Below are 17,912 nucleotides of genomic sequence, written 5' to 3'. Positions count from 1 at the left end.
GCTGGCTAAACAGAAACTAATGCACATCTCCTCTTTTCATTCTGTTCTGTTCTACTTGAATTCCCTTATTAGAAAGTTTGTATAAAATGGCTTCGAGAAAGAAAGACAGAAAGAGAGAAAGCAAGACAGAAGACAGTACATAATGTTAATAAAATGTTACCCTGTAAAAATCTTCCACATGCCCATGCAACAAAGCCCTTGTTTCTCCATACAACGCGTGCACACAGAGCTAGAGGTCCCCACTCCTGTGCATGCACATGCACGTCCACCACCTTCAACAAGGCACTGTGCAATCAATCCATGAGAAAGAAAAAGCTATCTATTCTGCAAGCTATAAACCAGAGCATTGAGAAAAACAAGGTCACGTTATTTAATAAATCAAGATGTTCCACAATTGAGAACACAACAGATCAACAGATCCTGCACACACTTTGTTGAACTTCCTCACACTCTTTCAAGCAACAAAATCCAGTTTGCAGAATGTGATAACTCTCATGGGCCCACCATGTTAATGTGGAAACTAGGTTAACCCTTTCTCCATGATACGTAACAATATACAGTAAACAACTCCCACCCTGGAGTGGAGCCTGTAACCATGGAGACATACATAAGACTTTAATTTTGAGCAAATGACAGTCCTTGAAGTAGGCTTCTAGTCGACTTTTCAGTAAAGGTGTATCAATAAGTCTGTAGTGGAACAGCACCAAATACTGGTTCTGTCGACAGGCCCTATGCTTTAAGTGAAGCTCTTTGATGATAACCCTTCTGCATGCTGTAGTTTAATTAGCAAGCCAAATATATTGTACTGCAAAGACTCTTCTTTTTCTGGAGGCTACGATATCTTGTGTTGGCACTGTGGGTTACAGTTCTATATAGACAAGGGCGGGAAAGAGGGAGAGAGACAGAGGGAGGAGTGGAGGAGGTCGGGCAGGGAGAGCGGTTGCATACGGCACTTACTCTGAACCCATGAAGGAGGACAATGGTCCGACCTCCTTCGCCTTCTGGAGAGCGTGCTTCTGGTTGAAAGCTGCCTCTGCTTCCTCCTCATCCTGATCGAAAAAAATATGTTAAAAATAAAACACGGCTGAACGACAGAGTTTAAATAATTAAAGAGAATAAACGTTATTGTAGGAGAAAAGAGCCGACAAAGGAGGTGTCGGAACAGAGAGATCATTAAAGCAACAGCATTAAGTAGCAGACTCAAAACATTCAAGTTAGACTCCATAACATTACCATCTATTTTATTGTCTGTTTAGTTCCTATCTATCAAATAGTGAGTTAAAACAATGGTGATTGAGCATATGACCCACTGATGAAAGCTCTTTTATTTTCTGCTTTGCCCAGTAATACTTAGGAGGGGCTTTGTCGTATTACCCGGGCTGCGGTGCGTTCATTTACTCAGGACATGGGAGCTTCACACTCAGTAGTACTGAATTCAGACCTGTGTGCATTCCAGTACATCTGTTAGTTTTTTTAATGTTGTTTTCATGTTTTACAGTTTATGGTTTGTATAAGACATGGTCCTAGGTCCCACATTTTCAAAATCGATGAAAAGGTCTTTCTGCACACTGTTTGTGCTGCCTTGTCTGAAGTTCCCGATTTTCCACGTGTAATTGAATGCAGCTTGCATGCCTGGGCGAGTGCTCTCCTCTCCCTACGGAGTGCCAACTGCTGTCTCTCTGACTGCACTTTTCATAACTTCTGGGTCACAATGTTTGATCAGAACACACAGAGAAAGCTTTCCGCAGGCAAGAACTGCCATTATACTGACTTCATACAGTCAATAAGAAACCATGGTCCAGAAGTGCCTGCAACTACATTTACGGCCACTAGAAATGCCGGATTACAGCTTTAAGACCAAGCTTGTTCTTTCAATCATATACTTTTTTTCTTATTCACTTCTTTATTACCTTGGTAAGTTCTTGTGCATTGGCAAGGTTATCCACAGCAATGGCCAAGAAGACATTCAGCAGAGTGTCTGGTCACACCTTAGTTAAGGATTGGGTCACAGGATAGGGTCAACCACAATTTAATCATATTTCATATTTATATGAAGGAGAGTAATGAAGGATACAGTTTCCAAACAGTGTGAGCACTATAAAGTAGATAGAGGACCACATGCCAGATTTCACTCCTCCTTGAGAGCGAATACCGTTGTACATCACCTCGTTCCAGTCCTCTCCGGTCAGGATCTGAGAAAAAACACAACCCACAACAGCACACAACAACACACAGACACATGCACATTTGTACTCAAATTATCTTTGGAAACTAAGATGACCTGTATATTGTAAGTCACCCTAATGAAGTTGTACATTGGCAGAATCATTTCCAGACCTGGAAGACAGTCATGATGGCTGCGGGAAAGGTGTCAAAGTTTGTTGGGGTGTAGTCTTCAAAGATGAACCTGCGAGAAAGATGTGACACTTTTGATCCTTGAAAAAATGCAAAGCCTAGAGAGGTCTAATTTTCCTTTAATATTTTTGATCAGTAAAAAATCTCCTGGTCTCCAATCCGCTGATTTCCTTCAGCCAGCCTTTATAGAAGGGACACCTGGTGGAACACAGACTTCGACTCTAGGGAAACCAAGCAACAATAGCTCTGTGTATGTGTATGTGTATGTGTATGTGTATGTGTATGTGTATGTGTATGTGTATGTGTATGTGTATGTGTATGTGTATGTGTATGTGTATGTGTATGTGTATGTGTATGTGTGACAAATGGAAAAGTCAAGCTCATACTGTCTCTTTGTATTATAAAACCTCAAAATTACCCTCAACTGTGAGTTTTCAATAAATAAGAATCTACTGAACTGCTTACCTGCCACCGAAGAGCTGCATGCCGAGGAGTGCAAAAACAAGGATAAAGAGGAAGAGGAGGAAGATGAGGGAGATGATGGACTTCATGGAGTTCATCAGAGAGATGACCAGGTTTCTCAGAGACGCCCAATACCTAGACAGTCACAAAATGTCAAATTAGTACATAAAAGAAAATACAATAAGAAATGTTAGACTTGGAAAATCAGGGGAGGGGAGCTTTAACAAATCAAATCATCTATTCTTGGTTGTTGAGTTAGAAAGAAGTGAGTTTATTACCCTCTCCTCATCTCCGCTTGAGGCTAGCAGTTGGAGGGTAGGCTACATTAGCCGCTGCTAACCTGACACACCTACGATAAATCTCGAACATAAAAAGGCCGTGTTTGAGTTGTTCTTCATTGTGGGTAATGTAGGTACCGGGTTTTGATATTGAGGTAGAAAGCTTGGAATAAAAAAGATTGTCCGATCATGAGAGTCTGACAATGTTGTCGGAGTGCAACGCTAAATCAGTTGAGTACTCTTTAAGCGGAAGAAATAAATCAACAAATCTGCTGCGTGCAACTTTTTGTTTGTTAGGGATGTGAATGTCATGGGAATAGTTTAAATATTTAGGCTCCTGCCTGTCTTTTTTGTGGTTTAGTTTTTTCTGTTGTTTGATGCACTTCATAAACACAATGTTTGCTTCATAAATATACACACAACATAGTGCTTCATATTTAATACAAAATATCAAAACTTGCTTATCACGCTAACAAGTACAACCGAACACTGCTGCTAGCTTTCAGTGACCAGTAGAAATGTTATCCTCGCAAATCATATGAAATGCTTCAACAGATAGCAATGAGTGATGAAGGCTGCGGCACTAACTTGGTGATCTTGAAGATCCTCAGCAGTCGGAGAGCGCGCAGGACACTGATGCCAAAGGAAGTGCCAGGCCTGATGAAACCCCACAGCACCTCAAAGATGCTGCCAACTATCACCTGCAGGGATATATATTCAGAGGGAATTGTGTCTTTTACAACTAAACACAAGATCAAATGAGTGCATACGAACATCTTTGACAGAGTGACAGAGAGAAGAGAGTTAGAGAGAGAGAGAGAGAGAGAGAGAGAGAGATGATGCAACACATACATAGGAAGAAAAGACTGCTCATGCTGCATACTTTCGAACACAAGCATTTTAGGAGAAACAAATATGTAAAAGATGGAAAGGGGGTTAAGAGTGCTCACACTGCAGTCAAAGCGGTTGAAGGAGGAGTGGAAGTAGAGACGTGGGCCCAAGCTGTACATCTTCAGAAACATCTCAGTCAGGAAAAGAGCCAGAAACAGGAACTCTGCATAGTCTGAGGGCAACAAAAACAAAAACAATTTTAAATCCACTCACTTAGAGCACCGCTGCAATTATATGATAATCAACTACTCCAGGGGCCCATGAGCTCACGTTTCAAGGTGTTGGAACTGAAATGAAGTGTGACTCACAGAGGGAGGTGGAAAGCCACAGGGGCTGGTCGTGGTGAACAATGGCCACACACAGCGTGTTAAGTGCCACTAGGCCTAGCACTGTCCAGTAGAAAGTTTGTGTCTTCACGACACGGCGGATGGAGATGCGCAGGAGACGCTCCTTGCGGCGGAAATAAGCTGTTGGCCCTCGCTTGGCACTTCTGATACTTGCTCTGGACATAGGGATGCCTCGGGGGAATAGAGAAAGGAAGAAAAAACACAGTGGTTTAACTAACAGAGCTTGTGTGCGGCATTTTCCCTTTATGAATCTTGAACTCACAGCAGTGTGCAGCATGTGTGTGTTGTTTACACATTCCATTTTTTCAAATATGCATTTCTGTAGCAGAGCCCAGTGTGTCTTACACAAGCTTACAATTTAAGTGCCCATATTTATGAGCCTGTCCAGACTCCCACTCACCCACAGAGGATATGTCCCCGTATTGTTCCTCCCCCGGCTGCACCACATCCATCCCTCTCTTCTTGATGGTGGTGGCTCTCTTCAACACTGCGGGCAAAGCAGGACATAAATAGTCCAAGAACAAGCCGTTCAAACTATACAACCAAAACATTCTGTGGCAATAGAGAGAATATAATGTGAGGACAGTGACAAAGTAGCCTTTTGGGCAATTTAACCAACACACTATTTTTCTCTTCTTTGATCACATTGTGCTGAATCGAGGAATGGATTTTTCGCACATTTGCCCAAAAAGTTGCCTTGCGCATGATCACCCTCACATTTCTAGGCCGCTCATGGGTAGACTCAGGCAGTATGCAATTGAGATAATGTAAAATGCAATGGAAAAGACGATGATGAAGCAAAGGATAAGAAGAAGTCACAGTGAGGATCATCTGCAGGGCCAGCTATAGTCTGTGAAGTTTTAGCTGAGAGGGAAAGTTGTGCTCATTAACCTTGCAATCAAATGAGATAAAAATGATCATTTAATGTCAGAGTAATGAGCCAAACAAATTCTATTTTATGATCTCAGTCATGGCAAACCATGCTCCGAGGCGACTCGGCGGTCCATGCATTTCTCTGATTTGAGTTGTGTTCAAGTGCTGGCATACAGTATCAGAGGACTCACATTGCAGTGCACACATGCTGAAGTGAGCGTGATGAGCATGTTTTTGACCATTTCACTGGCTGATATGTTTCCCTCTTCCTCATCCTTCCTGTCCTACCCCCACTCTCTCCTTCACCCTACTGTGTGATCTTGAGCTCAATATTTTCTTTGTGCCTTCTTTTTTTTAATAAACCAAGGATCCAACATAGAAACACACAAATACACTTAAATATTGCTGCCATTTCACACACACAGGGATGTTTGTTAAAGGCAGGACCACTAGGTCTTGTCAACACACACGCACACTTAAAAAATGCAAACAAACACACACACACACACACAGTGTGCAGGCTGCCTTTTCAGACCACTGGTTGCTGAGGCAACCGCAGTGCGCCAATTTTCTTTTAATCAAATGTATCAGAGCTTCTGCAAGTATTTTCATCACAGCCGCTGGACTCACATTCTGTTTTCACTACGGATTTACATAATTCATTACATTTTTACCTCATCAGATTATCTTTGCATTTCAAGAGACAGAACGATACTGACCAAGAAACATACATTAGCAAGAATTGTCTTTCCTTTTCCTGGCAGAAGTGTCAAAGTGTTCTAATGTGTGTGCATTTGTGTGTGTGTGTGTGTGTGCGTGTGTGTGTGTGTGCGTGTGTGTGCGTGTGCGTGTGCGTGTGTGTGTGTGTGTGTGTGTGTGTGCGTGTGTGCCTGCGTGCATGCGTGCGTGTGTGTGCCTGGGTCAGTATGTGTGGCAAATGGGGATGGTGAATTTGGCGAGTGAGGGAGCAGAACAACAGAGGACGGTTCTCACCATAGGCACCTCCTGTACTCCACTCTGGGAGACTCCTGAGAGCTGCCAATCAATCAACATTTAATAAAAGCCCTGCTGGTTTAGCGAGGAGGTAAGGTCAAAGTACAGTTGAGTGGGTCAACTGGCTGTAGGACACTGTGCCCCACTAGACTCTAGTGGCAGGTTGCTATGTTTCGCATTGAGAGGGAGTGATGTAATAGTGTAAGTGATCAGTGCAAGTTAAACCACAGCAGCAACAAAGTCTGGGAAGTGTGATAAATTGAAAGTGAGGGGATTGACAAATATTTGGGTTTCATTCTGACATGAATATCTGAAAAAGAATTACAACGCATTTCATCCAATAGTTGCTAGCATGGACAAAATGATCAACACGACCAAAATGTTATTGAACTTCACTGGAAAGAGTTTTAATTCCTATATCTGTATATTAAAAAAATGTGTGTCATCATAAAATCTCAGACAAATAGGCCTACGTAAAACAGACTCCAGTAGTAGTCTAAGTGACTGGATGGCCTTAAATTATGAACCTCATTTGCATTGAGGTTACACATGCCAGCATTAAACTGATTCAGTTACAGAGAGACCCAATGTAAAGCAATGTGAGGATAGCAGAAAGACAATGTACACAATGAAAACCATGAACAAACGAAAGATTTCCGCAGACTTACCATCGAGTGCAGAATGTCCTGAATTCTTATTCTCCTCGGCAAGCATCACTTCCTCTGCACAGAAAAAAAAACACAATGAGAAATGAGCAGCAGATGATGACTCAGATGGAAAGAGATACACCAGCATCTTTTGTAACTACATTTATTTCTCAGTTGCGGTGAAACAAACATATGGCATAAACACTTCAGATAGTACTATTACATTCCACAACTGATAGGATTAGTCTTAAAGCTTCGAGTGAAATAACAAGTCTCTCTTTTCTCATCCCTGACTGGGACTTAAGCCACCTGCTCGGTCGATCCAGGCCCGGTAGCCGTTGAGCTCTCTCTCAATCTGCTGCTGGCGTCTCAGTTTCATGAAGGCCCTGCGGTTTTCCACCCTCTCCCTCTCCTTGGCAAATTCCCTGCAGAAGAAAACCACAGCAAACCACAGAGTCATTTATTTTACAGGGATTTAAAGTCACACAGACAAAAAATTCCTCTTGGGCACAATCACGTGCAGGGTAAAAGACGTTTGCTGTCTTGAACTTGTAGCTCTTCTCATTGTTCATGCAACCACAAGAGCGGGATGTGGGAGGAGAGACAGCAAGGCAAAGTCTCACTGTGGAAATAATGACAACGGATCCCCCCCTAACTCATTCTGTAAAACTAAGTGACTTGTTAAGCTACTGACTTTATCTAATGTGGGACACAATGCTACCATGACCAGGTAACAGCTGGACAAGAGGTCCCTATGAAAACCTGAGGTAAAAATTTCATGTAGCCTACATAACACACAACTTGCCATATGTGGGCCAACAAGAAATTACATTTGCAATGGTGACCACATTAATGTACTTTAACTTACAGTTACCGATTCTACCTTTGAGAATCTGCACACATCTAGATGCAGGACTGTGAGAGCTTCAATGCAAACCCATCAAACGTACACCATGATTGATTCACAGAACGGTTTGAGCTATCTTGCCTTCATCAAGGTGGTGTCTGAGGTTGTTTACTTATGTAGAGTCAAGTCAGTAAACATAGCATGGTGTACTTGAGAAAAGTGTTTGCAGAATGTTTGACAGGCTGCTAATAAGAAGACAGCCATCATGCATTGGCTCTATTAATTACAACCAAAAACATATTTTTTTGGTACAGATAATGTGATGCTTGTTTGAACTGGGACAGACAGCTCCCCCCTCAGAGAAATGTTATGTTACGTCATACTTGGTTTAAAAAAAAAAAAGGACAACCAAGTGAACATTGCAAATATGAGCCTACCCAGAAAGGACTCCCAGCACCAGGTTCAGGACGAAGAAAGAGCCGATGATGATGAGAGGGATGAAGTAGAGCCAGTTCCAGTTGGTGCCCAAGGCATCGTCGGTCTGAAAACATAATAAAACAAATTCTAAATTCAGTCAAATCAAGTCAGGCTGCAGCAGTCCGATGCTGCCACAAGACAGAAATACACAAGTGTAGGTGTTTGGGTGGTGCTGATGGAGGTTCATGTCGGAGTGCAGGCGATTGAACGGAGACATCATGAGCATTGATCTACTCTGGCCTCGCACAAAGAGTGTGGGGGAGAGTGAGCTCTTCTGCACCAGAGGAACTACTGTAGTGTATGGAACCAATATAGAAACAGAGTATTGCCTCTATTTTTACTTTAAAGAGTCTGGACTTGAGCGAGTGTTCATGTGTGTGTATGTGTAAGCAGCAAATTCACATATAGTGTGATTCTTCAATAGGGTGACTCTACATTTATTCAGCGTTGTTTAAACTGACTACAGTCTGTGTGTATGGTCAGCAGTCCATGTCATCTCCTTGCTTTCATCGTTTATCAGTGAACCTCATTCAGCATCACTTTAGACAACATAATACAATCCATCTGTCAAATCATCTGCCTTAATCCATCTCAATAAAAACTGAAAGAGCAGTCATCTGATGGCAAATACGCCCCAGCACAGCAGCCTGTGTGTGTGTGAGTGCATACTTATGATTTTCGCTTTACTTTGATAATATGAGGTAAAAGAATGTTGCTACTTTTGACATTGTGTTTTTCTTAAGGTTTAGTACAAATACTACTGGAAACGTTTTGGAAACATTTCTGTCATATTTCTCATATTTTTTCTTCTTGTTTATTTATTTTCTAAAAAATAAAACATAAATTACAAAATTACAAAATGGTCCTGTCTTAAACAACGCAAAATTGTAATGGCTACATTTCACTGGACATTTGGGTTTTACATTTTTATAATGCATCCATACACACCGAAACTTTAGAACTTTAAAATCTTCCAGATCCAAATGGGTAGAAAATCAATTTTTTTTATTGCAATTTGTTACTCTGATGTTTTTCTCTACATGGGCAGGGTTTTGCAGAGCGCTCCTATCTGAAAAGGACCTTGTAATTCGACTGCAAGCAGAGAGGTGAGCATGACTGGATTGGACTTGATTTATTGGATGGTCATAAGTGCAACTGATATATCAAATTAGCAAATGGTGCCACTATCTGCCACTCCTTGCCTTTCTGTCTTCATATTGTCTGTGTGTGTCTGTCTGCTCCTCTTATTCACTGACATATACGCTCATGAAGCAAAGTGCAGGATCTCATCCCTGTCTGACAGTTACTCTGCAGCAAAAAAAATTACATTATTTATGTTTTCACTTAATCTGAACAATCACTGCTCTGTGATGTGGACCGGGAGGACATGATGTTTTCAGTCAAGCAAGATGACCAAACTACACCCCATTGGTCACACTATATATAAATGATCTGAAATATCACATCATGGAAGAATTATAATCATTTTTAAGACATGGTTCTGATACACAGTTTTCTACATTTGCATTAAGGATGCCCACCTGATAAGGGAAATAATACACATTAGTTTTGTGTCTTCATCTTCATATTCATATAGCAAAGGTTTTTATAGTCATTAATGCAAGATTAGATTTCTGAGAGATTCTGAAAAGTGCCATATTTCATAACTAGAAGTTGGGGAGTCTAATTTCTATTCAGTTCATGCAGCGAACGGCAGCAGGCGATATATTTCTCATGAGAGATGGAATAAAAAATGGCAAGCTGAGAGCAACACAGGAATCAACGTAGCACTCTGCTGTTTCAACACTAAAATCACAACCCAGAATCCCTCCTTCCCCACGTTCTCTCTCGCCTGAAGACCTCCAACCATCAGTGTGCTGGAACCAAATCCACTTCTTAATGATAGGGTTAATGGAGACCAAATTGTGACAAGAGGCTGCTACACCTCAATAATCCTCAGTTTAAGATAAAAGATATTATGAGTGACATTTGTGTGTGTGTGTGTGTGTGTGTGTGTGTGTGTTTGTGTGCGTGTGCGTATGTGTGAGCTTGTCTTACATTGTAGAGTACAGTGGTCCATCCCTCCATGGTGATGCACTGGAAGACGGTGAGAAGAGCAAACAGGATGTTGTCAAACTGAGTGATGCCATCGTTAGGGCCGATCCAGTCGCTGCAGGTGTATTTGGCCGGACACTGACGCACGCCACATGGGAACTCCAACTCAGAGGAGTCCACCGTCTCATTTTCTGAACAGACAGGTGCATAGGAAGAGAGAAAAGGTTGAAAAAAATGATTTACATCGGTCTCCAACTTTATTTCCTGTTGTACCCAGTGAGCAACGACGCCCTTGTGCGATAGTGCCAGTCTGAACAGTTACGTGATCATGATTCAGTGACAGAAGCGAACTTCTCACTTAAGTTCGCCCGTGTGTTATCTGACTGTCTATTCAGCTTCAGTATGGCGGGGAGATCTTGGAGGTTAATGCCAGCTGTGAATGAACAATGAGCCATTGTGGTTGCTGCTGTGCATTTGTTTTAAATTATACAGGACAGCGCTGCCTAGTTACCTTTGATAGAGTCTCCAGGTGCAGCCTGGCATGCCATTGTGTGTGCACGTGTGTAATCAAATCAAATCAATTCAAATCAGTTTTATTTGTATAGCCCAATATCACAAATAGACATTTGCCTCAGTGGGCTTTCCATTCCATACAGTATGACACCCTGCCCTTAGACCCTTAGATCGTGTATGCATTTTTGCAGAGATGCCACCTAAAGACAGATGTACGCGACATACAGCTGCACACATACATCGAAAACACACACACACACACACACACACACACACACACACACACACACACACACACACACACACACACACACACACACACACATGAAACAAAAGCAACAGCCTGCTCAGTCCATACTCTCTGTTTTTATGTTATGTGATGCAGTTTGTCAAAAATTGTTCTAAAATGAGTCTTCTATCTTTCTACATTCATGAATTATTCACAACCACTTCAGGCCCTTTTTTCCGAAGATTCGATCTCAGAGAAGATCTCATCTTGTCTCTAGATGAATAAAATATCAGATATTATCAGAATGGTAATCACAAGATGCCACTTTTGGCTAGAAACACAAAGAGAGGATTATGGATCACAGTGAACTGAATTAACACTGATTGATGACACACAACTAATGGACTGACCAGTTACTTCGGTGGACTAAAATCCTAACACACTTACATCTCCTGACTTCCTGTCTTGAGTTTTAATATGAGAACTAAATTCAGAGGATGTACATGTACAGGCATATTTCTGCTGATGTTGGCATCACTTTGGATACACTGCATGTAATAGGGAAGCATGTTCCTGTGTGCTGTGGGCAGAGACATATGCAATGAGTGCATCTGTACCCAGTATTCCGGGCTGTGGTTCGCAGGTGTGGTGCAGTTTGCCGCTGTAAAACTCCAGGCCGATGATGGCAAACATGAGGATGGCAAAGAACAGCAGCAGGCCAATCTGCAGCAGAGGAACCATGGCCTTCATTATAGACTTCAGGACTATTTGCAGACCTGAGAGTAGAGCACAAAGGGGCCAGCAGAGTCAAAGTGAGAACACACTTTTTGCAGTAAAAGTGTACTATAGCACACCATAAAATGTATCACTTTTACAGAAAACAAAAATAGCAAGTAAAGCTTTTACATCACTATACAAAATCAAGTTTTGGTAGAGCTGAACCGATAAGGCTATGCATCCATTGGATGATCAACAGCGGATTTTTTTTAGATAATCTTTTCATGTTTGTGACCACCACAAATACTTATTAGCATGGAGGTAATATTTCAGAGGCCAAATGACACCCCAACTTCCATCTTTTGAGTAGAAATGGCCAATGTACACAAATATAAATGTCAATATTGCAATAAAAAAATACATGTCATATTCGGTACTCACTAGGGATGCCTGAGACCAGTTTAAGGGGCCGAAGCACTCGCACCGCCCTCAGGGTCCTCAGGTCCACTGAGATGTTCAGGTGTGCCCCTGCTGCAGCCAGGATCCTACAAGAGGTAAACACAGACAAATGCCAAATAAAACCACAAGCAACAGACTAGGACATGGAGCAGAATTGTCTCCTTCTTGGAGATGCCCATGAACCCCTAAAATTTTATAAACTGTGTTGAAAAGGGGTCACTCACTCACACACAATGCAAACACACCAAGATTATCTAAAACAGTGTTGGGGAATGGCTGCAGTGCTTAAATATCCACTGCGAGAAAACAGAGAAAAACAACAGCGATGTTTCGAGGGGGGGGGGGGGGGGGATTTGGCTCTTTCCTCCTTGTGTGGGAGGATGGCTGTGACAACTGCTATTTAGGAGGAGAACAAAGAAAGCAGAAAGCTCCGTCAAGGGAATGCAGGACACCCTTAGGTTGGAGAGACATGAAGCCCACGGAAAAACACAAGCACAGACACATGTAGAGACACAAACACATCCAGTGTCCTTGGAATGTTTCATACTGTCTGGGTTTTGTCTCCTCTACTCCTCCAGTTCACAAAATACGCCTCTGTACCGAAGAGTTATTTTTTTTCATAATGCACTTGAAGAATAAAGCGTTATTAAAAAACAGACAATGCATCTTTGCTACGACCTCATTCTTACAGTAACCAGACGTCCTCTAAGCTCAACTAATAACTACACTGCACTGTCAAATAGTGACGGTATTGAATAGTCTTTCACTTTGGTGTTGCATTGATTAAAAGGTCCCTTCACTCGCGCCTCACAGCCCACTGCACATAGAGAAATATTTCAGAAGCCTAGCTTAGAGGATGTCTTGTTTCAGCAAAAAACGAGGTTGTATCCCATTGTATGCCTTATGAAGATTGCAAATGATGCATTGTTTGTTTTTATAACGCTTTGCTTACGAGTTACTGATCCCAGAAGTGCAAAACTACTTCATGCTCGACATTTCGACTTTATTCTCAATGTGCATAATGAAGAAAAAACATCCTCTTGCTCCCGTGGCCGTACTCTTCTGTACCTCTGTTGCCTTTAGCCCTCAGATTGATGAGGAAAAGAAAAGCAATCTGCGATTTCTCATTAGGCTGGGCTCATGCTTCACTTTTTCACTCTCCTCTTTAAACCCTTGCGCCTCCCTCTTCATAAAGCCCTCTCCTCTCATCTCCCTCTTCCTTCACCTGTTTTTCAACCTCCTTCCCAATTAAGCTTGCACCTTTTCTGTCCATTTCCTTTCCCACAGACATTGCCCTCTAAACTGAATGGATGCCGACTGAGTGAGAGAAGGATGACATACGGAAAAGTGATGCAAAGTGAGGTTGAAAACAAAAAACTAACTAGCAGGGTGAGGCCAAGGAAAGAATAGCAGCATTTTAAACATAAACATACTACTTTGCTTTAGAGTGCACACTACTTTTCTTATCTGTTGAAAGCAATCATTGCTAAATAATAATACAGACTTGGATCATAAGGAAAAGACAAAGATGAAAGAATTTCTTGGGTAACTGATTGGGCAATTATGCTCTGTAAACAGAAGATTGATGTGGAGTAATTTGCTCGAAAATGGTCGCATACTTGATCATCACACTGCTCCAAAAGCATCAACACAGACCCAATTCTATTCCTGTGACGCTATAGTGAGAATTAGTCCCGTCTAGGAGACACAGAGCGTCATCTGATTTAATTAAGAAAGGGAAGAAAAATAGATCGAGAGGCAGAAAGAAACTGAGGAGAGAGATTAAAATAGCTCGCCATCATCCACACAAATACAGAAATAGAATGATCCTTGTGAGTTTCACCCCTCCAACTGTCCCCCCTTTGGATTCTCTACCCTTTTCACCCCACTAGCATACTTCCAAACACCAACATTTCTTCTTACTTTTGTCTTTTCTCCTTTCCATTTATTTGTATTTCACTCCTATCATTCTCTCTGCTGCCTCTTACTACCGCTGTCATTTCATCCCCCACTTCCTCCATCTCAAAATCTTCCTTCAGACCATTAGTCAGTCCTGGCTGCCCTTTAGTTGTTATGGAGACTAGAGGATAAAGGGGCTAAAAATGGCTTCCTCATTTAGTCCACTGTTATTCAGTGGGCGTTCTGGGCCCCACGTGAAGAGGTTAAGAGTGATTTCGTAGACAGACAGTAATCATTTCAGAAGGGATTGTTCTAGTCTTGTTTTTTTATTTTTTTAATGCAAGACGAGATACTGTGTGTGTTTATGCTTGCAGATGAGAAAGATATTATAGCTAGAAAAATTAATATTTTGTGTCCGCGTCTTTGGCTGCTGTCTGGAGGTCAGTATCACAGTCGCACTAACAGCAGCTACTGTTAAAACCTGCGAATACAGATTAGAATGCATGCTTTGATTTGCGAGATGCAAAGATCTTCTCTATAGCCACTGATATATATGAAGTTCCAGTTGGACAAAATGTTTTACATGTGTTGTGTTGATTATGCATACTCATTCCCAAATTTGTGAACATTGCGATGATGTTTACGTACATGTGCACAGCTGTTAAGAGCTGTCCGTGGTGGGTTTAACTGTTAGCCACCTTATTTTTGTAGAAATATAATATATAAAAATCTACTAAATCACATTACATTATGAAAATGTGACCCGATTTACAATGGGAGCAAATGTTACTATCCCTCGTCTATCCTCAAGTGTACGTGGTTGGATCTTATTTTTATTGACCTCTTCAAAGGCTGTTCTGGTGAGAAACCGGACATTCTCACTATTGACTAGGAGAAATAACTGGTTGACATTCACAATCTGGGTAAAAAAATTAGCATGTCCAGTGAATCCACATACACTTTCATCCATTACACAGTGCCTTGCAATAATCGTAATGACAGCTATGCTGCACACTACCGCCGTCTGGACATTGGCACCCTGTCTATGACCAAGATGAAGAAAAAAATGGTCTGGCTCCAGGATCTGGCAGATGTAGATCAAGGAAACCAAAGGAAGCACAACACATGGTTGATTTGGCGGAAATTAGAAAATTGGCAGTTTATGCCCTCCCTGTGGTTTCCTTTCTCCCTTATGTTGGTGTATTAATGTCTTTGCTGTTTTTGTTAGGTCAGGTTCATTTTATGATTGTAATGGAATCACTCATGTGGTAGTAAACAGTGTTTTCTTCTAAGGATGATAGTAAAGGATAAATAATTAAGATAAACCAAAACTGATGTTTTGGGTTGGGTGGGTCTTAGGCAGTTGGAATGGTTGATTCCTGGTGTTCGCCTCTTCAACTGATCCCAGAGACAACACACACACACACACACACACACACACACACACACACACACACACACACACACACACACACACACACACACACACACACACACACACACACACACACACACACACACACACACACACACACACACACACACACACACACACACACACACACACACACACACACACACACACACACACACACACACACACACACACACACACACACACACACACACACACACACACACATTACAGATGCCTAGTGTTTTCCAGGAATTAAAGGTCAAGTGTCAGCGATTCTTGAGAACGCTTGTTGGAAAAAATCACTTTTTGTCAAAATGAGTGCTATCAATACAGAGCCTCAGCTCTGTGAACTGGTATGAAAACAAAGGGGGGGAGGGGGCAGACCATACATAGTGCAGATAGCAGATTGTGAGGAGATATTCACTGATTTTAACAAAAAGGGATTAAAATTACTGAGTAATCCTTTAATAAAGTAAAATTAAGTCACCTGGCGCTGCCACATGAAAACACATCTCTGTTCACAAGTTAAGCGTAGCCTAGTGTGAGGTGCACACTGTAGTGAACTGATCCGATGCCATGGTCAGAGTTGTCAGCCACGATTAGTGAGTAACAATGACATACCCTGCAGAACTGACAGCTCCCTGCTGCATGACAAATCTGTTGTGACAGCTTTCATGCCGAGATGGTGATAACGTTGTGACTTATGCTCAGTGTCAAGCTGCTAACTAATATGATATGACCGCACCTGACGATTGAATTATATTAAGTGCACAGTGTGTGTTATTTACACCGCTTGTTTTAAGCTCAGGAGTTGCAGGATAATATTGGTGCATCATAAATGCTGTAATCTTTACTTCTATCCTGAGAAACAACATACTTTTCAGCCTCTCAGAGACTCCTGTTAATGATACAAATCAAACAACCTCAAGAGAGAAAATAAGTATTTTCCTGGACTTCTTAACACTGTGAAAAATGCAGGTTGTGGTGCACTGAGAGTGGTGATTCATTTGAAGTGTTTTACAAGCCAAAACTGTTTGGCAACCACTGAGTTGTGAACGTATAACAAGCAAACAGCACTGACATTTCTGTACATAATATTGACTAGATAGCCAGTCACTAGTAGAGTACAGTAGAGGAGTAAAAAAAGGGCCTGTCAAACAAGCCATTCATTGTTGGCTGAAACGCCACAATAAACCACTGTCACACAGCAGACATTTTATTTTATCATAGATTGACAATTTAAGATGTTACTTCTAACCTGAATCATGGTGATCTTCCATTCAGCTCATTGACACCCATAGTCCACCCAAACAGGTGTTTTCAATTCCTTATAGCAACTGTGTGGTTGTGGAGGTTCTTTAAGTGAGCCAGCATGCAGAATGTTATGGCCATGGAATTCACTTATCTAAATAAATATGGAAACATGAAGTTATTATCAATTACTTTTTCGTACACTGCCTCTTATCCTGCAATGGTGTCAAAATATTTGTTCTGAAAAAAAGATCTATAGCAGGAACAAATAGGGGAAAAGGGTTGTAAATAAGCAAAAGCTATAAACTCCCTGTGCAGGACACCAGTTACATAAAAAAAAGGAAAAAAACAAAACATTTATTATGTGTTAATGTTGTGCGTTAAGGTCAGCTGGATGACTTGTCTACCTCAGCTGACATTGAGCTATTAGGTGCTACCAAAAAGGGCTGATACTGATTCTGTAAGGTTTACCGCCCCCCATAGACGTCGATTACGGGGGGGATGGGGGGTACATGTACCCCCCACTTTTCGTCAAGACTCATTTTGTCCCCCCCACTTTTTAAGCCGGACATGGAGTGCGTCCAGCCGTATTAAAACACAGCGTCAAGGTCTCTCTCTCTCTCTCACACACACTGGTTTGCACACCAGAGAAAACATGCTCCGAAGTCTCCGCTAGTTTGCACACCAGAGAAGACTGATGCATTTCAAGCAGCAGCAGAGAGACAACTGCGAGTGGCTTTATAAGTGTCCCGTTGTGAAGTGTAAACTGTAGGGATTACCATCCTCTATGCCCACTAATGACTGTTAATGTAGCGGACACTAACAGCAGCTTGTGTCGCGGCACATGGATACATGACGATGTTGTTTACAGTGATGTGCGGTCAGGGTACTGCCTACACTGGCGCCGTGTGCAAAATAAATAAATAAAATAAAAAAATTTTTTTATTTAATAAACTTATATTTGTATTATTACTGTTACTGTTAATTATTTCGATCTTTACATGTAATCCGCGATTACTTTAAAAAAGTGTAGACGTTTTGATTCGAAACGTGGCAGTTAGTAAGTTACGCCAAAAAAATATTGTGCCTTTGCTGTTTCCCATTCATTGTGAACGGCAAAGAATCAGTGCCTTTGCGCCTATTCATTGTGGACGGCAAGAAAAAAAAAAGTTTTCGTGCATGCGCACTTGATTCTGTATTAT

The 17,912-nt window shown here is 41.6% G+C and overlaps 1 protein-coding gene across 1 annotated transcript in view; it reads right to left on the bottom strand.

The window, feature by feature from the left end:
• Positions 1 to 17,912, bottom strand: part of cacna1ea (calcium channel, voltage-dependent, R type, alpha 1E subunit a) — a gene marked incomplete at both ends in the record, with an annotated part of 86,216 nt that overhangs the window by 20,775 nt on the left and 47,529 nt on the right. Inside the window, 16 exons of the mRNA XM_080032115.1 lie at positions 958 to 1,049; positions 1,911 to 1,978; positions 2,075 to 2,192; positions 2,338 to 2,407; positions 2,821 to 2,952; positions 3,684 to 3,796; positions 4,046 to 4,158; positions 4,295 to 4,504; positions 4,734 to 4,820; positions 6,200 to 6,241; positions 6,868 to 6,921; positions 7,156 to 7,271; positions 8,131 to 8,234; positions 10,229 to 10,416; positions 11,585 to 11,743; positions 12,126 to 12,229. Of these exons, the coding sequence (XP_079888241.1) occupies positions 958 to 1,049; positions 1,911 to 1,978; positions 2,075 to 2,192; positions 2,338 to 2,407; positions 2,821 to 2,952; positions 3,684 to 3,796; positions 4,046 to 4,158; positions 4,295 to 4,504; positions 4,734 to 4,820; positions 6,200 to 6,241; positions 6,868 to 6,921; positions 7,156 to 7,271; positions 8,131 to 8,234; positions 10,229 to 10,416; positions 11,585 to 11,743; positions 12,126 to 12,229 (1,770 nt within the window). The remainder of the gene's footprint in view (positions 1 to 957; positions 1,050 to 1,910; positions 1,979 to 2,074; positions 2,193 to 2,337; positions 2,408 to 2,820; positions 2,953 to 3,683; positions 3,797 to 4,045; positions 4,159 to 4,294; positions 4,505 to 4,733; positions 4,821 to 6,199; positions 6,242 to 6,867; positions 6,922 to 7,155; positions 7,272 to 8,130; positions 8,235 to 10,228; positions 10,417 to 11,584; positions 11,744 to 12,125; positions 12,230 to 17,912) is intronic.

Source organism: Ammodytes marinus (assembly GCF_949987685.1).
Source record: "Ammodytes marinus genome assembly, chromosome: 8".
Lineage (NCBI taxonomy): Eukaryota > Metazoa > Chordata > Actinopteri > Uranoscopiformes > Ammodytidae > Ammodytes > Ammodytes marinus.
This window is presented reverse-complemented; position numbering and strand designations above follow the sequence as displayed.